Here is a 15,994-nt window from a genome sequence, read left to right on the forward strand (position 1 = left end):
TACAAAAAAATAGCTTGGCAAATGTTAAGTTCTGGCTTCTTAATTTCAGGGATTTAAATATTAGTCTTGTCTCCAAAAACTGTTCTGCAGCCTTTTCCTTTGTGTTTGTGTAGAAGAAAAGAAATCTGTGTAGTAAACCAGGAAAAACAAACTTCAAAAGCCTTGGGGGGAAAAGAAATCAAAGTATTACTTACAACAATATCTGCATTTATTTTTATATAAATGAAATATATTCGAGCTGCTCCTTGTGTTTACCACTGTCTTAACAGATCCATATTAGCTGCTTGTGATGTGTGTAAAAATCTTGATTTTGAGGGTTTGTGGCAGCCCTTGTTATGTACAAGAAGAGATGATTTGGGAGGAGGATGGAGCTGAGGGGGTGTGACCCCAATGCTGTGACCACCACGATCCCATTTATTCACCCTGCTGAGCACCTTGCTCAGACAGCTCACAAAAAAAAAATGGAGAAAGAAGCATGTTGCTTCTTTAGGAGAATTTCAAATTTTCATGGAGATCTTTTGACTGTGGAGTTGTACCTTTATGTTGACAGAGGAGCGTTTGAAATGTAAAAGATAGAAAGAGTCATGGGATGAAGTGATAAGCTGAGAAGTTTCCAGAGGGGTACGTGACAAATTCTGATGCACAAATCGTCAAGCTTGGGGGTTAATCCTATTGACTGTGGTGGCTTGTGAATCAAGCTTTGTCTTTTCCTTTTTCTTCTCTCTTTTTTTTTTTTTTTTTTTTAATGCTGCCCCCTCCCCTTTTCTCTCATTGCTGGCTGATTGAGTCGGGTGCTGCTCACACCCAGCTCCTGGTGGAGGGAGGAAAGGTGCCAAGGTGCTTGCTTTAATGACTGAAAAATGGTTATAATTCAGATAAAATAGCTAAATTCAGCTCTTTCCGTGTTTCACTGATTTTTTTTTTTAATTCCTTAGAGATCCACAGATCCATAACAAAATATCCTGTAATGGCACATTTCTAATTTGGGTGTAAAGTAGGAGAAAATAGATGCTGAAAAAAATAAGCTAAAAGAGAAATTAAAACCATGAGCACAGAATCTTGCGTAAAGACCATGCAATTCTCACAGGCAGATTCCACTGAGGGCTGCAACAGGAATGCAAATGTGGTCCCTAAAGCTTTCTTAAAAACAACATCCAAGCCATAATCAATGTGCTGGCTTTTGTTCTATGCACTAGGTGTTGCAGATGTGATCACATGAGCCTTGCCTATCACAGATATTGTCCAGTCTCTGTGGCTTTGTGGTTTTAGCTGGAATTGCCTTAACTAAAAAAAAAAATAGTTTATCTGAGCTTGTAATAATTGCATGAAAAGGAAACTTTTTTCTGTTTCTGTCATGGTGAAGGAAGAAGAAAACTTAGTTAGAGATGCTGTGCATCACCATGTCTGGCTGGTAGCTGGGCACACCTGGCTCACCTGAGTGCTAGAAATAACCAGCCTGAGTCTGTCTGAGCCTTTGACAGAGCTCACTCAGCTGAGCATCAAAGGTACAAACACAAAGAAAGGCAGATGCTAACTTGGCTTCACGGGTTTCCAACATAGCCTTGGTTTGCCCAGATTGTCTCAATCTGCACTCTGGAATTTCCTGGTCTCCTAGGAAAGCACCCAGGACAAGTCACTCCAAGGATCTTAGCCCTGCCAGACTGATTCCAAAATGCCTTGGTTTGTGCAGTGATCTGAGCCCATGCAAATTAAAGATGTGTTCATGAGCTCTGCTTAACCTGAATGTAGTTTAACCAGATGTAAAAACTGAACGAGCGATGAGAATTTCAACTTTGTGTATGAAAAGGAAAAACAGATGTAATGACTCAACATGAAGTAAATCCACAGAACTGCCATCCAACCCCGTGTGATGTACAACTGCTCCTTGGTCTAGGTAAGGGGAAATGAAAGAATTGGTCCAGGATAGGAAGAACCATAGCCCAGGGATGAGAATGGGTCCAGGGCTGGCTATGGGAGAGGAGGCAGGGAAATATTAGAATGTAAAGAGTTAAGCTATGGTAAAACATACTTTTGCTACACTAAAGAAGACTGGTTGATAATTACTGTAGTTTTAGGGCTATTTGAATCAGTGCAGCTGCAACCTCTTCAGTAGTAACCCCTGAAACAAGACAAACTGGGTTTATTGTACTGAACAAGTCTTAAAGCTCCTCCCTGATTGTTAGTAATTGGCAGCAATGGACTTAACAGCCTCTTGACTACCCTTTTTACACTCTACCTGACTGTGCAGCTAACAATTTAAATCACAGATGCCGATCCTTCTTTGTGGCAGCTGCTTGTTAACTACACGTTCCTCTTTTTCTGCCACTGGCTGCTTCCATAACCCTGCAACACCAGGGTTAGATTGGAGAATCACATTTCATCAATATTTAAAATGGAATTAAACCTTGAAGTTTGATTAATGCTACCAGATAGTGAGTTGTAATTACTATTTTGCAAATTGCAATTGTTTGAATATGTTAATATGATTGTCTGAGCACATCTTCACCTTCAGAAGTAATTTTCCTTTTAAAAAAGATTTGAAAAAAATACAAACTCTTTAATCAGTGCTAAATTATCACCCTGTGCACAATTAGGTAGAATGGGGTTCTTCGTGTGGTGTGCTGAATTTTGTGTCAGCATATTTATCTTTACAAGTTTATCCATTTTTTTAGATTTTCCTCAGTAGAATAAACAGTGATGGAAAAGAAGGAAAAGATTTCTGAAAGAGGACTAACCATGCTGGTGTTTGAAGGTAAAGGAAAAAAGCTTTGTCTGAGCATTTCATTGCAATCTGGTGTATCCCTGTGCAGTTAGTAAATGCTACCCAGTTATTTCTTCCAAAGTCAGTGAAATATTATCATTATTATCATGACATATTATTGGAATCTTGAAACTGAAACAGCAAAAGATTGTAATGGATGAGCTCTTGAATTATTTCCTTGTGTCTCAATCAAAAGTGAGATCAGTTTCTAGCACCCACTAAATATATCTTGAATATTGTGGGTGAGATCCTCAGCCAGCCCACACTGGGACAGCTCTCTGTTATTTTTGTGATTAATTCAGGCTGTTTTCATTAAGCAGGCAGAGGCACACGGAGCCACCTGCATGACTGGTCCCCAGAAACAGCATCTGCCCACAATAGATGATTAAGCAGGGGTGCAAGTCCTCCTGATCTCCTGTTGGACCCTGTCCCCACAGCCAACAGGTCAGTCTGGAGACTCTCTTTAGGTAAATAAGATCCACCTAAAGCTGTTGGCTGTAATATGTTCCTATAAGTAGCCCATTTCAAAATTAGTTCTTCTCACCAAATATTTCCTGGCAAGTTTCTGCCTTGTTTTGGGGGGCTTTAGGGGAAGTTCCAAAAGTCCAAACAGGTGTCACAAGCACTGTTAGGTGTATTTCACAGTGAGCTCAAACTGCAGCCCACTTCAATCAGTGGATTTCTGCTCTCTGCAAAATGGAACCACTTGCCTCCTTTCCAATGTGCAGGCGAAAAGTAGTGGCAGAAGAGATTTCCCCAAATACCACACTCCAGATTTATCTCTCAACTGGGATTAGAAACAGCTGAAAATTCAGGGTGGCCTTGCTTCAGGGTGCTTCCAAGGGATGACATGAAAACACTCTGTAATTTAGGTGCGTTTAATCTTGCTATATTAAATGCATATTGCAAAGTTTAGAATTATTTGCTTCGAACTATCGTGTTTCTGTGTTGCTTATGGAAAGCTCATCTGTGAGAGCCTTCTGAGGACTCTGCAGGCTTAGGTGCCTGCCATGGCACAGAGCTGAGGCTGACAGCACTGGCAGTGTTGTCATGGAGGATTCTCTTAACTTTTGCTTTCTCGGGAAACCACCTAGAAGTTTGCTGAAATTAGAATACCAACAGTGAGTTGAACAGGGAAAGGATAACATTGTTCACCCTAAAAACTTTGTCTGACTGTGCTAGGTCTTTGTAGCTGTATGTGTTCCTGATGTCTTAGAGGCTGTGTCTGCACTGGAGGCCTGGTGCACTCTGAAATTCAGATCCATGGCTCCCTCCCCTGCCCAAGGGCAAGCTGGGACCTGATGTGAGTGGGTGTCATCTCTTTGTGTGCCCTGCTGGAGCCCAGGAGGGGAATGGATGTGCCACCACATCCAGGACAGGGAGCACTCGGAGCCCTGGCACAGCTGAGACCCTGCCCTGCCCAGAGCTCTCCATGCCCATGGTTTGGAAGGGTGTGTTCCCAACACACCATCCTCGAGCAGCAGCTCGGCTTCCTCTCCATTTGCAGAGGGCCAAGCACACGCAGCCCATTGTAAACAACAATATCACTGAATTCTTTCACATCCCTGGCTCCTCCCAGCACCCGCAGCGCAGTTTATCATGTTCTTCCACTGCACAATCACAATGATGTGTGATAGCATCTCAGCCATGGGTTCTGCCTGGCACACCCCTTCCATTTCCACTGCCCCCTCCGGGTCCCTACCACCCCTTTCCTTACTGCACCTGACCCCACCAACATCAAGGCTGGCAAGAATATGGAAAATATGTTTTCAATTAACCTTTGCTTCCATCCACAAATTCTCACCCTTCCATTCTCTTTTAATTACTGTCATTCCAAAATGGCCCCCAAATGAACTTTCCATCTCTTGTAAAAGTTGTTTTCACATGAGCTGTATATTGAATGTAAGTGCCTATAAGACTTGTGTGTAACCTATTTAATGGATTCACAATAGGATGGTTAGCACCCAAACAAAGGTGTTATTCTTGGCATGCCTCTCTTTGGAACTGAAACTTCCACAGTTTTCTAAAAGATAAGGCCAGGAAACCAGAAGGAACAATATATCTGCAAAAGCTGTAGCTACTGAAATTACCGTAGTAACTTACATCATGATGCAAATGTTAATATTATCACTGCTGGCTATAGTCTGGAATAGAAATTATGTTGGTTCATAATCTATTTTGCTGAATGGAGGATGTTTCAGATTAAAACATGTAAGCCAAATTTAATCTAAAAATGTTGTTGGTTGCTCAGACGAGAAGTCTCCAAGTATCTCTGTCTTTCACCTGAGCAGAGTCTGACACTGAAAGACATATGTATGAATTTTGCAATGGCATCCAAAATGTGCTTGATCTTCACACATTTCTATATAAAAAGATGCAAAAGGAGCATATGACGGGCAGGAAAATTGGTCCAATGTTTTAAAAGTGTTTAGGGTAGAGTAAGTAAAAAAAAAAAAAGGGTAAGAACCCCCCCCAACCTCTTGTACGAGTCTGGGATCTTCATTTAAAATGAAATGGACTCGATTTCTCTCTGCCATCTTCACTGCTCAGCCATTTGCCTTGCCCACTCAGCAGCCCCACTGTGATACTTGACAGGGTTCTGCCTCTCCCCCGCTGAGATTTGGCTCCTCAATTAATTTATTTGTTAGCATTCAGGATTATTTAGATCCAGAGCTCTGACATTGGGACAAAAGCTATCAAACTGAAAAATAGGAAGAGGTAGGTAAGTGACACTTTGGAAATGCAGATCAAAGAGTTGTAATACAATTTCTGACCTGCTTCTGGATGTAATATTTTTCAAACTTTTGACTACCACAGAGTCTGGAAAGCAAGTACCAGAAAACTGGAATTGTATGAATGTGGCTAAAAATCTATGTCCTGGAACTAGATGCAAGGGAAAAAAGTATGTGGGAGATGGAGGAGACAAGACCAGAAGGTGAATTTGTAGGCAGCTCTGTAGAGCCTGGTGGGCAAAGAGAAGAAGATAAATGCCATGGCAGAGAGGGAAAATATTTTTTTGCAGCGATATTTTGGAGGAATATGAATCAAAGAGGCCAGAAAGAGGAATTAGCAGTAAAAAGGACAAGCACTCCAGCTGTTGCAAGAAAAGCAAAGGGCTACTCGCATTCGTGTGCTCTACTTGTGTAAACGGAGAGCAGTATTGGCTCTCTGCTTTACAACCCAGCTTTCAGAAATAAGTTTGTCAGCCAAAGTAAAGAGAAAAAGATCAATGGATTGCAATAAACGGCATTTAACATAAAAATGAGTAAAATTTACAATCCAGTTAACTTGTTAAATGTTACAAAATCAGCAAACAATAGACACAATTTGTTTTGTTCAGAGCCCAGAGGTAGAGACCAAATCCTCTAAATTAATTTCTGCAAAAGCTGGGGGTTTTTTCCAAACAGGTCTGGATCCTATTCGTTGTAGAATATACTGATTACCAACTATTTTTAAGAGCTTTACACAAACATTATTTCTTTTGTTGTGTGAAATGCAGAATCAGCCATCTGGCAAATGCCCCAGAGCTAAAATCTTTTACATGACATATAATTCAAAATGATTAAATATACAACAGAAAATAGCTATAGCATTGCACTTAAAATAGCATGAACTTTTACTGCCGATCAAAACTGATTTCTTTAGCCTAACAAGTATCCAAAGAACAATTATTTGAAGAGCTTTTAAGAGTTTCAATATGTAGGAACCAAACCTCATCTAAATTCAGTATCTTAAGTCAAATAAAAAAGAAACAAATGTACAAAAGATTAAATGGTCCTGCCTTACAAGTAGACATTTAAATCTATGGGAAACTAAATTCATTTGAACAAAAATACTATATTCCCTCTGTATGTGTATTGCTGGGGCTTTCCTCTCCTTGCTCAGGGCATCTGCCAAAACAACTCGTACATTCTTAGGCAATGACTAGGGGACTAGCCTGGAATCAGGCTGTTCATCCACTCCCTCCATCATCAGAACGGGCAATTTCAAAGAAGAACAGGGAATAAAGCTCCGTGCATGATCCCTCAGTGCAGTCAATCTTTTTTTCCTGCACCACAGTTGACTCGAAGTTAAATTTGCTGTCTTTTTTCCAGAAATACTCCAGGCCTGAAAAATTGCCAGGTCCTCATCCCACACCCAATTCTCCAGTAGTTTCTGAGAAAGAGCACGCAAACATCTGCATGTATTTGGGGTACATGAGGGTAGGTATAGAAATATTACCCTGAGCGATTATTGAGTGGTTATGGCTGTTTCTCAACTGCATTTTTCAGACAAGTCAAAGTCTACATTTCCCAAAAAGCACTTGGTGCAAGTCAGATCTGAGTTGTGAGAGAAAAAAATAGTCCAAATGCAGGAGATTTCTCTCATGGATTTGTGTATTTGGATAAACCTGAAATGGTTGAACACATAATTGCTGACTTTCTGAAATATTTGCGCTTCTTAGCTCTTTCAGATCAAGAAATGAGGCATGAGAGCCTCCATCCCAAGGTAACAACGTGAGGAAACTGTAAGTCTGTGATTATTAAGGCTTAGAATTAAAATGGTTTTGTCCCCTTGCCTGGGGAGTCAGGCCAGCCTCACAACCGAGGAACCTCAGACGTTCTGACCTCAGACTTCTCTGAACTATACAAAAATAATGTTCTTGAATCTTGACCTTTTCAGCTGATAATGATTCCTGGAGCAGCAGGATTTTTCCTGCTGCTTTTCACAAGAGTTTCAGGCTTGTAGAAGTGCTGATTGCTGGCTTGGGACTGCAGCAACACCAAATCCCCTCTTAATAAGACACTTGTCCTGGTCTTCTGGGCCTAATCCTGCTCTTAATTCTGTTCCCTGACTGAGCTCTGAGTGAAAAGGTAGATTTTTTGTATTTCTGCTCTTGATTTATAGGAAGAGGTACAAATATATTTCAGGTAATATTGACTGCACTAGAGGAAGCTCCCCTATGCACTATACTAATTAAACCTGAAGAAGAAATATGAAAATAACAGAACAAATGTTCTCATAGTAGAACAGGGAAAAACAACATGTTTTGTATTTTTTAATCCATCTCTGTGAAAACCACAGGAGAATCAATGCAATTTTCATCAGAAATGTCTTTGCTTTTCATCAAGACAGGTAACCCAGGCAATCTCATGAGATGTTCTCCATCTCAGTATAAAAAATTTCCTGGTTTTGATGGTATTTTCTTTTTGAAAGTTATGGGCTTTTTGGATATTTGGAAGGCCTAAAACCTGACTGTCATAGCTCTTCTTGTACCTCTCTGCTTTGCATTAAAAATAACATCTTGTAGTTTCTACTTTTCACTGAAAAACTGGGAAATCTTCCGATCTTTCTATTGACCAAATTCAGTTACAAAGGTGCCAGGAGTCCTATTTCTGGGGGAAAAAAAAAAAAAAAAAGAGGAATACTCCTGGTGAAACAGGAGCCTGGTCCCGGTATCTATTAAAAATAAACAACGTATCTCCTTACAAATGAGCCTTCCCATTCTTATTTATGTGCTCAATTTTGCGTACTTCGCAATACTGGAAAAAAGCAAAGCTTGAAGAACACATGGAGAATCAAGAGAAATTTGAGCATCCCTGAGGAAGCAGAGGTTTAGGGACGGAGTAATAACTGCAAGGCTGTAATGAGAATTTGGAAAACTTTGCTAGATAAAAACGTATAACAAAGCTGTTGCTGTCATGTCATTCCCTGGGCCTGATTATGTTCTCAGGACTGCTCTAGCAGCGAGAGCTCTCCCAGTAAATGAGTATCAGACCTCCGAGCTAGCACAGCACAGGCCTTGCCAGACTGCTCAGGAGTCTCTGTGGTGCTCGGCATCCTCTCATCTCCACCGAGAAGAGCTGCAAGCAAAGCCGGGACTTCCAAATGGCGGCTGCTCCTCTCTGGGGCCGGGCCTGGGCCATGCCAGGCCGTGCCCAAGGCTCAGGGATTCCACAAACAGCCCAGAAACAATTAGGGATTGCTTCATAATAGGGCCGGGGTGAAAGGTGAGGACTGGAGTATTCTGAAGCCTGCTGCCAGGGCTGAGGAAGATAGTGTCATTTTGGTAAACCTGTCAAGCTGTTGTAAGAACTTCCTGAATGCTTCCTACCATCTGCTTTTGATGCTTTCAAGACTTGGCTGCAAGCCTGGAGGTTTTCCTGCTCTTTCCTGCCCAACCTATAATGGAGTAATTCTGGATCTGTTCCCTGTCATCTCAGCCTCTTCCTCAGTTTCTTCTGCCTACAGCTGGGTTTTTTTTTTAATTTTTTTTTTTCTCTTTACTTCAGTGGCCTTGTGCCCTGAATCATCTCTCCTGGGGCGGCAAGAGTTCCTCTGATGTTGAACAAGTGCCGGGTTTTTCAATTGTGTTCATGTTCTTGAGAGGAAGGGTCTGGCCTACATGACACATTCCTTCTTCACACTCACATCAACAACTTTAACTTTTGTGTGCAGGCCCTGGCTGGAAGGGCCACACAAAGCCCATCTCCACAGCTCTGTCAGGCCGCACGCTGCGCCGGGCTGCTGGGCCAATATTGATTGATATGATTTGTAGGGTTTGAGATAAATGTCATAAAGGACAATGAGTTCAAAGAACAGATTAAAAAACAATAAATTGAATTCCAAGGCGTTCCCTCCTGTACTAATCTGTGTAGGTTCCTGTGTTTTTGGAAAGCATGTTGCTTATCTTCCTCATCAGTAGGCCCACTGCATTCCAGTATTTTGGATCAATGCCATTTGTAATAATCTAGATCAGTTTTTATTCAACGTTTATAAAACAGGCCATGTATCACAGGGTATATTTTATAGCAGATGGTATCTCCAATTCATTTAACCCCCCCCACTTCCCTCCTCCAATATCACTGTGCACACTCACAAAAGCTCTTGAAAGTAGAGCAGAGCAGAATTTTTTTTCAACAAATAGTAAATTTGATGAAAAATGGAGTTTCCAAGCAACAAAACTGTTAAACTGTAGCACACTGAAAATGAAATGTTCTGTTTTCTAGAAAAAAAAAACAAAAAGAGGTTTTGCAATTTGGACATTTGAGGGAAAAAAAAAAGCAGGGTGGGTGGTTGCTTTCAGAAATCAGTTTCATTTTAAAACCCTCTGCACCGAAAAGGTGATAAACACAAAGATTAAACAGCTAGAACACAAAGTAGTTTTTTTTCAGGTCAGATTACATTTCTTTAGTTATCCCAATGTCAACTATTTGAGGATCTTCTGTGGCTTTTAATTTGAAAAGTTTCTCTTTTGGCTCGGTAAGAACTAATTTTCCCCAAGGCTTATTAACCAGGGGACTTCTCTGTGTATTTGCCAGACTCTACTCCAAACACAGCTCTCCAAGGTGAAGGTTTCCTGTTCACGAAGGTAAGACCCAGACTCATTTTAATAGACTGAACTATTCCAACATGTAGAGATAAGCACATGCTTAAGCACTTTGCTGGTTCACAACATGGAGCTTTTCAGCTTTCAGGATCAGTGATGTGCCCCTCACAACCACTCCCTTGCTTGAGATCATAACAGAAGAGACTGAAGATTTTTCTGAGATTAACATACCAAACGGTAATAAAATATATTTATTCATATATGCTTGGGAATACTTCATTGTAATTTTGCAAAATATGATTTGTACGGCTCTGGGGATACATAAATCACTGATAAAATAAATAAGTTAAAGATATCTTAGCTCAGTGATAATAGAACCAAGTTGTGGAGTTGTTTATATTTTGGCTTTCATCAGGCAGCCTAGAAGATATAAGAAATAAACACTTCTTAGTTTACCTTGCAGAAGAAGTAAAATCATACCTGCATTTCTCAGAAACTTGCGCTTGTAGTCAACAACTACTCTGGTTTGGGGGTTATAGAATCCATCACCACAGTCATAACAACCTTCTGGGATTATTTTGGGAGGATCCAGATTTGTAAGCTGAGGAATGCCTGAAGGGGAAAAAAAGGTTTGATTTTTTTTTTTTTTAATTTATGCCTTTGATCAAGCTAACTAACATACATCTCCATGGTACTTGGTATAAAAATTACACATTTACCTCACAACAAATTTTGTAAAACATTTCATCAATTTTGTAGATGGGGAAAATGAAAATATGCACACACGAAGATTGCGTGATAAAAAGTGATCACTTTGATTTCCTCATTCACAGTCCTGTGATTCAGCCCACCAAGTTAACATTACAAGTCCAACCCTAAAATCCAAAATGGGGCCAGGAGAGACACACTGGCTTCGCAGAACTCCATGTCATCACTAAAATATTCTGTGTATTGTGTGTATAATGTTACAAATTTTACTCACTTTTTTCCTTATAAACTCACCTTTTGACTACCAAAAATAATAACATCATAAAAGTCAAGCAAAAATATAGACTGAACACAAATGTCTGTTTTGGTATCTGCTAAAAAGCTACATAGGGCAGATGCTTGAAACTTCATTTGTCCTAGATGCAAACTAATTGCTTTTGCTAAACTTCTCTGTATCAAAAGCACCCTGCTGATGCAGTGAGGGTGAAAGGTATAAAAGGGTTAATCAGGATGTCAAAAGCTGCAGATAATAAAGCCCTGTCCTGCGGGGTCACCACTCCAAGAGACCCCTGTGGATGCAGAGCTGCATCCCAGGCTGTGCTGGTGGAAGGTGGTGTCCACATTCTTCTGGAATGTGGAATCATAGGGTTGTATGAAATTAGCCAGAGCATTTCTGCTCCATGTTACTCATGTAGCCGAATTAATCTTTCTTAAGCAAAGTTGTTAGTTTAATTCCTTCCAGACTCTCAGGATCGCAAAGGCAATTTAGTACCTGGTGGTTTAAAACCAGAACAGATTTCTGTATAAAATCTTCTGTCGTAGCCATCGCAGTAATGCCATTTTTCCTCGTCGTACTCGAGACCATCTGCAAAAGTGTATTTCATCTGCAAAACACGTTTGAATGCAGAGTTAATAAACGTGATGGACGGACGGAACGCCAAGGCCAGGTAGCACCGGCAGGGCCGCAACGGGACCAGCGCGGCTCCGCTCGGTTTTTGTCGGGAATCCCGTCCGTGATGCCCGGCCGCCAGCAGCCTCCCCCCGCCCCGAGGGGTCAAACACCGGCTTGGCTCGGAAATCCACGTGTTTGACCTCCAAGCCTCCCTGGCGGCGGGGTCTCTGCCAGCGGAGACCCCTCGGGGTGAGCCCCCCCGGCCGTACCTGCGTGGGCACCCCGCGGTCCCAAAGCGCCCGGTATCCGCCGCCTCGCAAGAGCTGCAGCTCGCCCTTCCCGTGGAACATCCCGTCCCACAGCGAGCCCCGGTACTCGGACCCCAGCGGCAGCGTGTAGGAGCCGAATCCTTCCATCCTGGAAGAGATGCCGGGGATGGACGGTGGCAACCCCGCGGCCCCCGGCGGGCCCCCGCTCCCACCAGCTCCCCAGAACACCCCCCTTGCCCCCATGGCCCATTTGCCCCCCACAACTCCCTGCTCTCCCAGTACCCCCTTGCCCTCCCTGGCGAGTCCCCCAGTCCCACGTGTCTTCTGCGAACCCCACTGTGCCCTCTGTGTCCCCGTGCTTCCCGGACCCCCCGCTTCCACCTGCTCCCAGCACCCCTCGTGCCCCTTCCCGGTCCCCTCGTATCCCCCGTTGTCCCCAGGCCCCACCTGCCGCGCACGATGCCCCCCTGGTACCGATCCCCCGCCAGCTCCATGGCGGCCCCGACGGCGCGTCCCGGTCACCGCGGCAACGGCCCCGCCCCGCCCTGGCCCCGCCCCCTGCGCCCAGCCCCGCCTGGCCCCGCCCTCCCGCGGCCGCGCGTGCGCGGTGCGCGGCGGGCGCTGAGGGCGCTCAAGGAGAGCCGCCATGCCCGGGGTGCTGCGGGTGCCCCCGCTCGAGGAGCTCGATGTGCAGGAGGTGAGTGCGTGAGGGCTGACCGGGCCTTCCCCGACCTGCCCTGTCTTCCCCACCCGCCCTCACGGCCGCTGTGCCCCGGCGTAGGTGGCGGTGAGCTCGTCCGTCCTGAAGGCCGCGGCGCACCACTACGGCTCGCAGTGCGACCGGCCCAACAAGGAGTTCATGCTGTGCCGCTGGGAGGAGAAGGACCCGCGCAGGTGCCTGGCAGAGGGCCGGAAGGTGAACCAGTGCGCCATCGACTTCTTCAGGTGAGCGGCCACCGGCCGGGAGACGCCGCCGCAGCCCCACGGGCCTGGGGGTGTCGGTGCTGCGGGGCCGTGCCCGGCAGTGTCATTCCAGCGCTGTGGGTCACTCGTTCCAGCGGAGCCCCTCTGCTGTGCAGACTGGCTGGAAGAGCTGCGGCTCTTCGGCCTGGGGAAGAGAAGGCTCCGGGGTGACCTTAAGTGCAACTTTCAGTACCAGCAGCGGCTACAGGAAGGCTGGAGAGGGACTTGTGACGAGGGTATGATGTGACAGAACAAGGGGGGATGGCTTCACACTGACAGAGGGCAGGTTTAGATTTAGGAAGGAATCTTGCCCTGTGAGGGTGGTGAGGCCCTGGTACAGGTTGCCCAGAGAATCTGTGGCTGCCCCATCCGTGGAAGTGTCCAAGGCCAGGTTGGATGGGGCTTGGAACAACCTGGTCTGGTGGAAGGTGTCCCTGCCCATGGCAGTGGAATGAGATGAACTTTAAGGTTCCTGCCAACCCAAACTATTCTGTAATTCCATTATTCTAATTAAAAATGCTGCCGCCATCACTGCCTCCAAAAATTTTATACTTGCTTCTTAAACTTTAGCTCCTGGGGATAGAGGCTATGTGTTTTGTCTTGCTTATTTATACATGAATTTATCCTGTCACTTGAAGCTCTTTTGCCTTTGTTCCAGAGCAAGCGGCCTGGGTTTTTGTTGGGAACTCAGGGCAGTGGTGTGAGGCTGCTGCACCTTGCAGCTGTGTGATAAACTCCAGGAAACCACCCTGAGCATTGCATTGTCTGTCCTCCCTGTCTCACAGGTGAACTACTGAGAAAGCTTGAGCAGGTGCACCACCTGCCTCTCCTGACCAAACATGTAGATCCAAGGCATATGCCAGTACCAGTACCAGTAAAGCACCTAATTTAATTACATCAAGGCACGTCTGCCTCCAATGTAGCAGCTGAAACCTCTGTTCTAATCATGGCTTTTTGAGCTTTAGACACAAAATTATTTGTCAGCATTAGAGCACCGTAGAACATGACTAAATTATTTGACAAAACAAAGACGTCCCGTGGAGGAGCTGTGAGCATCTACCCAGCACAGATCTCCACGTATCAGTTAAGTTATTGCTGCCATGGCAATGTCACAGGTATTTGTGTCAAATACTGACTTGACAGAAGGTTTAGATGCTGCTGAGAGCTCAGAGCTGCAAACCCCACTTGCTGCCCGAGGCCGAGGTTGGAGTGGGCGAGGCAGAGGAGCGCTGGGCGGTGTTTGCTGAGGGGTTTGTGCCTGTGGTGTCCCCAGGAGCATCCGGACTCACTGCGCCGAGCCCTTCACCACGTACTGGACGTGCATCGACTACAGCAACAAGCAGGAGCTGCGCCACTGCCGCAAGCAGCAGGCGGCCTTCGACTCCTGCGTGCTGGACAAGCTGGGCTGGGTGAGGCCCGACCTGGGAGACCTCTCCAAGGTAACTTCTTATCCTTCGGGGCACGCAGGCACATCCTGCTCTCTCTCCTTTATGCACGTTTTGTCCAGGTCTCCAGCATGTCTTGGCCTGATGGTGATTCGTGAACTCGGTGCTGGAAGTTTGTGGGATAATAGGAGTCAAAGCTGGCAGCGTTTTCTGGGGTTGCTTTTCCAGAAGACTTGTGCTTTTCTTAACCAATGAAATTCTTGCTTTTTGCTTTTCCTGGTGTAGAGGCTTGTCCTTTAGGAATAAAACTCATACTTCATTCAGGGAGCTACTCTGTAGTTGTGATGAAACACTGCTCCCTTCCCTCCTCTTAGAACTGTTGAGGAGCTCTCATCAGCTGAACAATGTGTCCTTACTATTGTTTGGTTCTTGGTAGTTCTTCCTTGAATTCTGACTCAACCTGGCTTTTAAAAGCTGTGAGAAATTGTATCACTTCTTTGCATTTCTTTCCAGGTTACGAAGGTGAAGACAGATCGTCCTCTACCTGAGAATGCCTATCACTCTAGACCCAGACCAGAGCCAAACCCACCCACTGAAGGAGAGCTGAAGCCCTCTGCCCTTGGCAGCAGGCTCTTTTTCTGGTCCTGGTGAAGTGGGCAGGCTGTGCTGTGACTCAAGTGCAGAGATGTGGCACTTGCACATGTAAATTGTGTGGTGTGTGCTGGGTATTACTAATAATTAAAGAGCCCCAAACCATGGCATGGCTGAACAGACTTCTTTAAACTCATAGCAACGAGAACAATGCATTTCCCTGTTTTGCTCAGAGGTCTCTGCAGTCACACAGCCCTTGGGACCCTCTGGGCACCAGTAACGTCAGCTGGTTGATCATGATTACCAGGATTGTCTGTCATGTGTGCAAACGTAGTTCCAGTCTTTGACTGCTGTCCCATCAATCACAAACTGGCGTGAGACCTGATTTACTTACTGAGAACATTGCCTCATGGATCAAGGAAACTCTGGGAACAAACAAGTCGTTAATGTCTTCCCTTAGTCTTGCAACTGATAATTGTGCATTCTTTCCAAGGGACTCCTGCCCAGGTTTAGCCTAAAATCTGTCTTGGAGCAAGGGGTTAGTGGAATCTGGCATTTGTTAGGTATGGGGGCAATGCTGTTTTTGCCATAAAGATCCCTTGTATCCCTTCCCAGCTCATACAACATTAGTTTGGGACTCCCACTTTTTGGACTGTTCTATGGGTAGAACACAAGCTACTTTATCAGAAAAATCATATTTAATTTTCAAAACCTTTCAGGTAAAACTTTCCTGTGCCCCATTAAGCAGTGTAGGAAAGGAGCTTGTATTCTGTCTCAAGGCCCTGACTTACAGGGTTTGGGGCAAATTTTTCTCAATTTTTCACTGTGATGTTCTTTTTGATAGAGGAGTTAGTGAGCTTTTTAAAATTTATCTTTTCTACAATACCTTAAAGTCATATTTTTTTATAGAGTTGGATCTAGTCTTTCATTCATCTCTACCCAATAGCAAAAACCTTTTTATAAAGGTCAGAAAAATTCCAATGAACTTGCTTTTCCAAAGCAATATGCAGTTTAACTTACTCTGGGTGAGATTGTCTCACCTGAACCATGGCAAAGAGTGGAACTGTGCTCTGCTCCTTGAGTAGGCTGCTGCTAGTAGGATCTGAAGATTTACCA

The 15,994-nt window shown here is 44.4% G+C and overlaps 2 protein-coding genes across 2 annotated transcripts in view; one reads left to right on the forward strand and one right to left on the reverse strand.

Moving 5' to 3' along the window:
* The window catches only part of MORN5 (MORN repeat containing 5), a 14,615-nt gene extending 2,129 nt beyond the window's left edge, over positions 1 to 12,486 (reverse strand). Inside the window, exons 1-4 of the mRNA XM_014879977.2 lie at positions 12,387 to 12,486; positions 11,940 to 12,087; positions 11,551 to 11,662; positions 10,551 to 10,682 (exon numbers count right to left, since the gene is read on the reverse strand). Coding sequence (XP_014735463.2) covers positions 10,551 to 10,682; positions 11,551 to 11,662; positions 11,940 to 12,087; positions 12,387 to 12,433 — 439 coding nt within the window. The 5' untranslated portion in view covers positions 12,434 to 12,486. The remainder of the gene's footprint in view (positions 1 to 10,550; positions 10,683 to 11,550; positions 11,663 to 11,939; positions 12,088 to 12,386) is intronic.
* A 24-nt stretch (positions 12,487 to 12,510) lies between these two features.
* NDUFA8 (NADH:ubiquinone oxidoreductase subunit A8) lies at positions 12,511 to 15,045 on the forward strand. The gene is made up of 4 exons (XM_014880117.2): positions 12,511 to 12,636; positions 12,721 to 12,884; positions 14,176 to 14,341; positions 14,801 to 15,045. The coding sequence occupies exons 1-4, from the start codon at positions 12,586 to 12,588 to the stop codon at positions 14,936 to 14,938; spliced, it is 519 nt and encodes a 172-aa protein (XP_014735603.1). The 5' UTR covers positions 12,511 to 12,585; the 3' UTR covers positions 14,939 to 15,045.
* Positions 15,046 to 15,994: the final 949 nt, after the last annotated feature.

The sequence above is a fragment of the Sturnus vulgaris genome, chromosome 22, assembly GCF_052056855.1.
Source record: "Sturnus vulgaris isolate bStuVul1 chromosome 22, bStuVul1.hap1, whole genome shotgun sequence".
Classification (NCBI taxonomy): domain Eukaryota; kingdom Metazoa; phylum Chordata; class Aves; order Passeriformes; family Sturnidae; genus Sturnus; species Sturnus vulgaris.

Coding starts and splice junctions, on each gene's coding strand:
- NDUFA8 (XM_014880117.2), top strand. CDS start 12,586: ATGCCCGGGGTGCTGCGGGTGCCCCCGCTCGAGGAGCTCGATGTGCAG. Junction 12,637..12,720: donor AGGAGCTCGATGTGCAGGAG/GTGAGTGCGTGA, acceptor GCCCCGGCGTAG/GTGGCGGTGAGCTCGTCCGT. Junction 12,885..14,175: donor TGCGCCATCGACTTCTTCAG/GTGAGCGGCCAC, acceptor TGGTGTCCCCAG/GAGCATCCGGACTCACTGCG.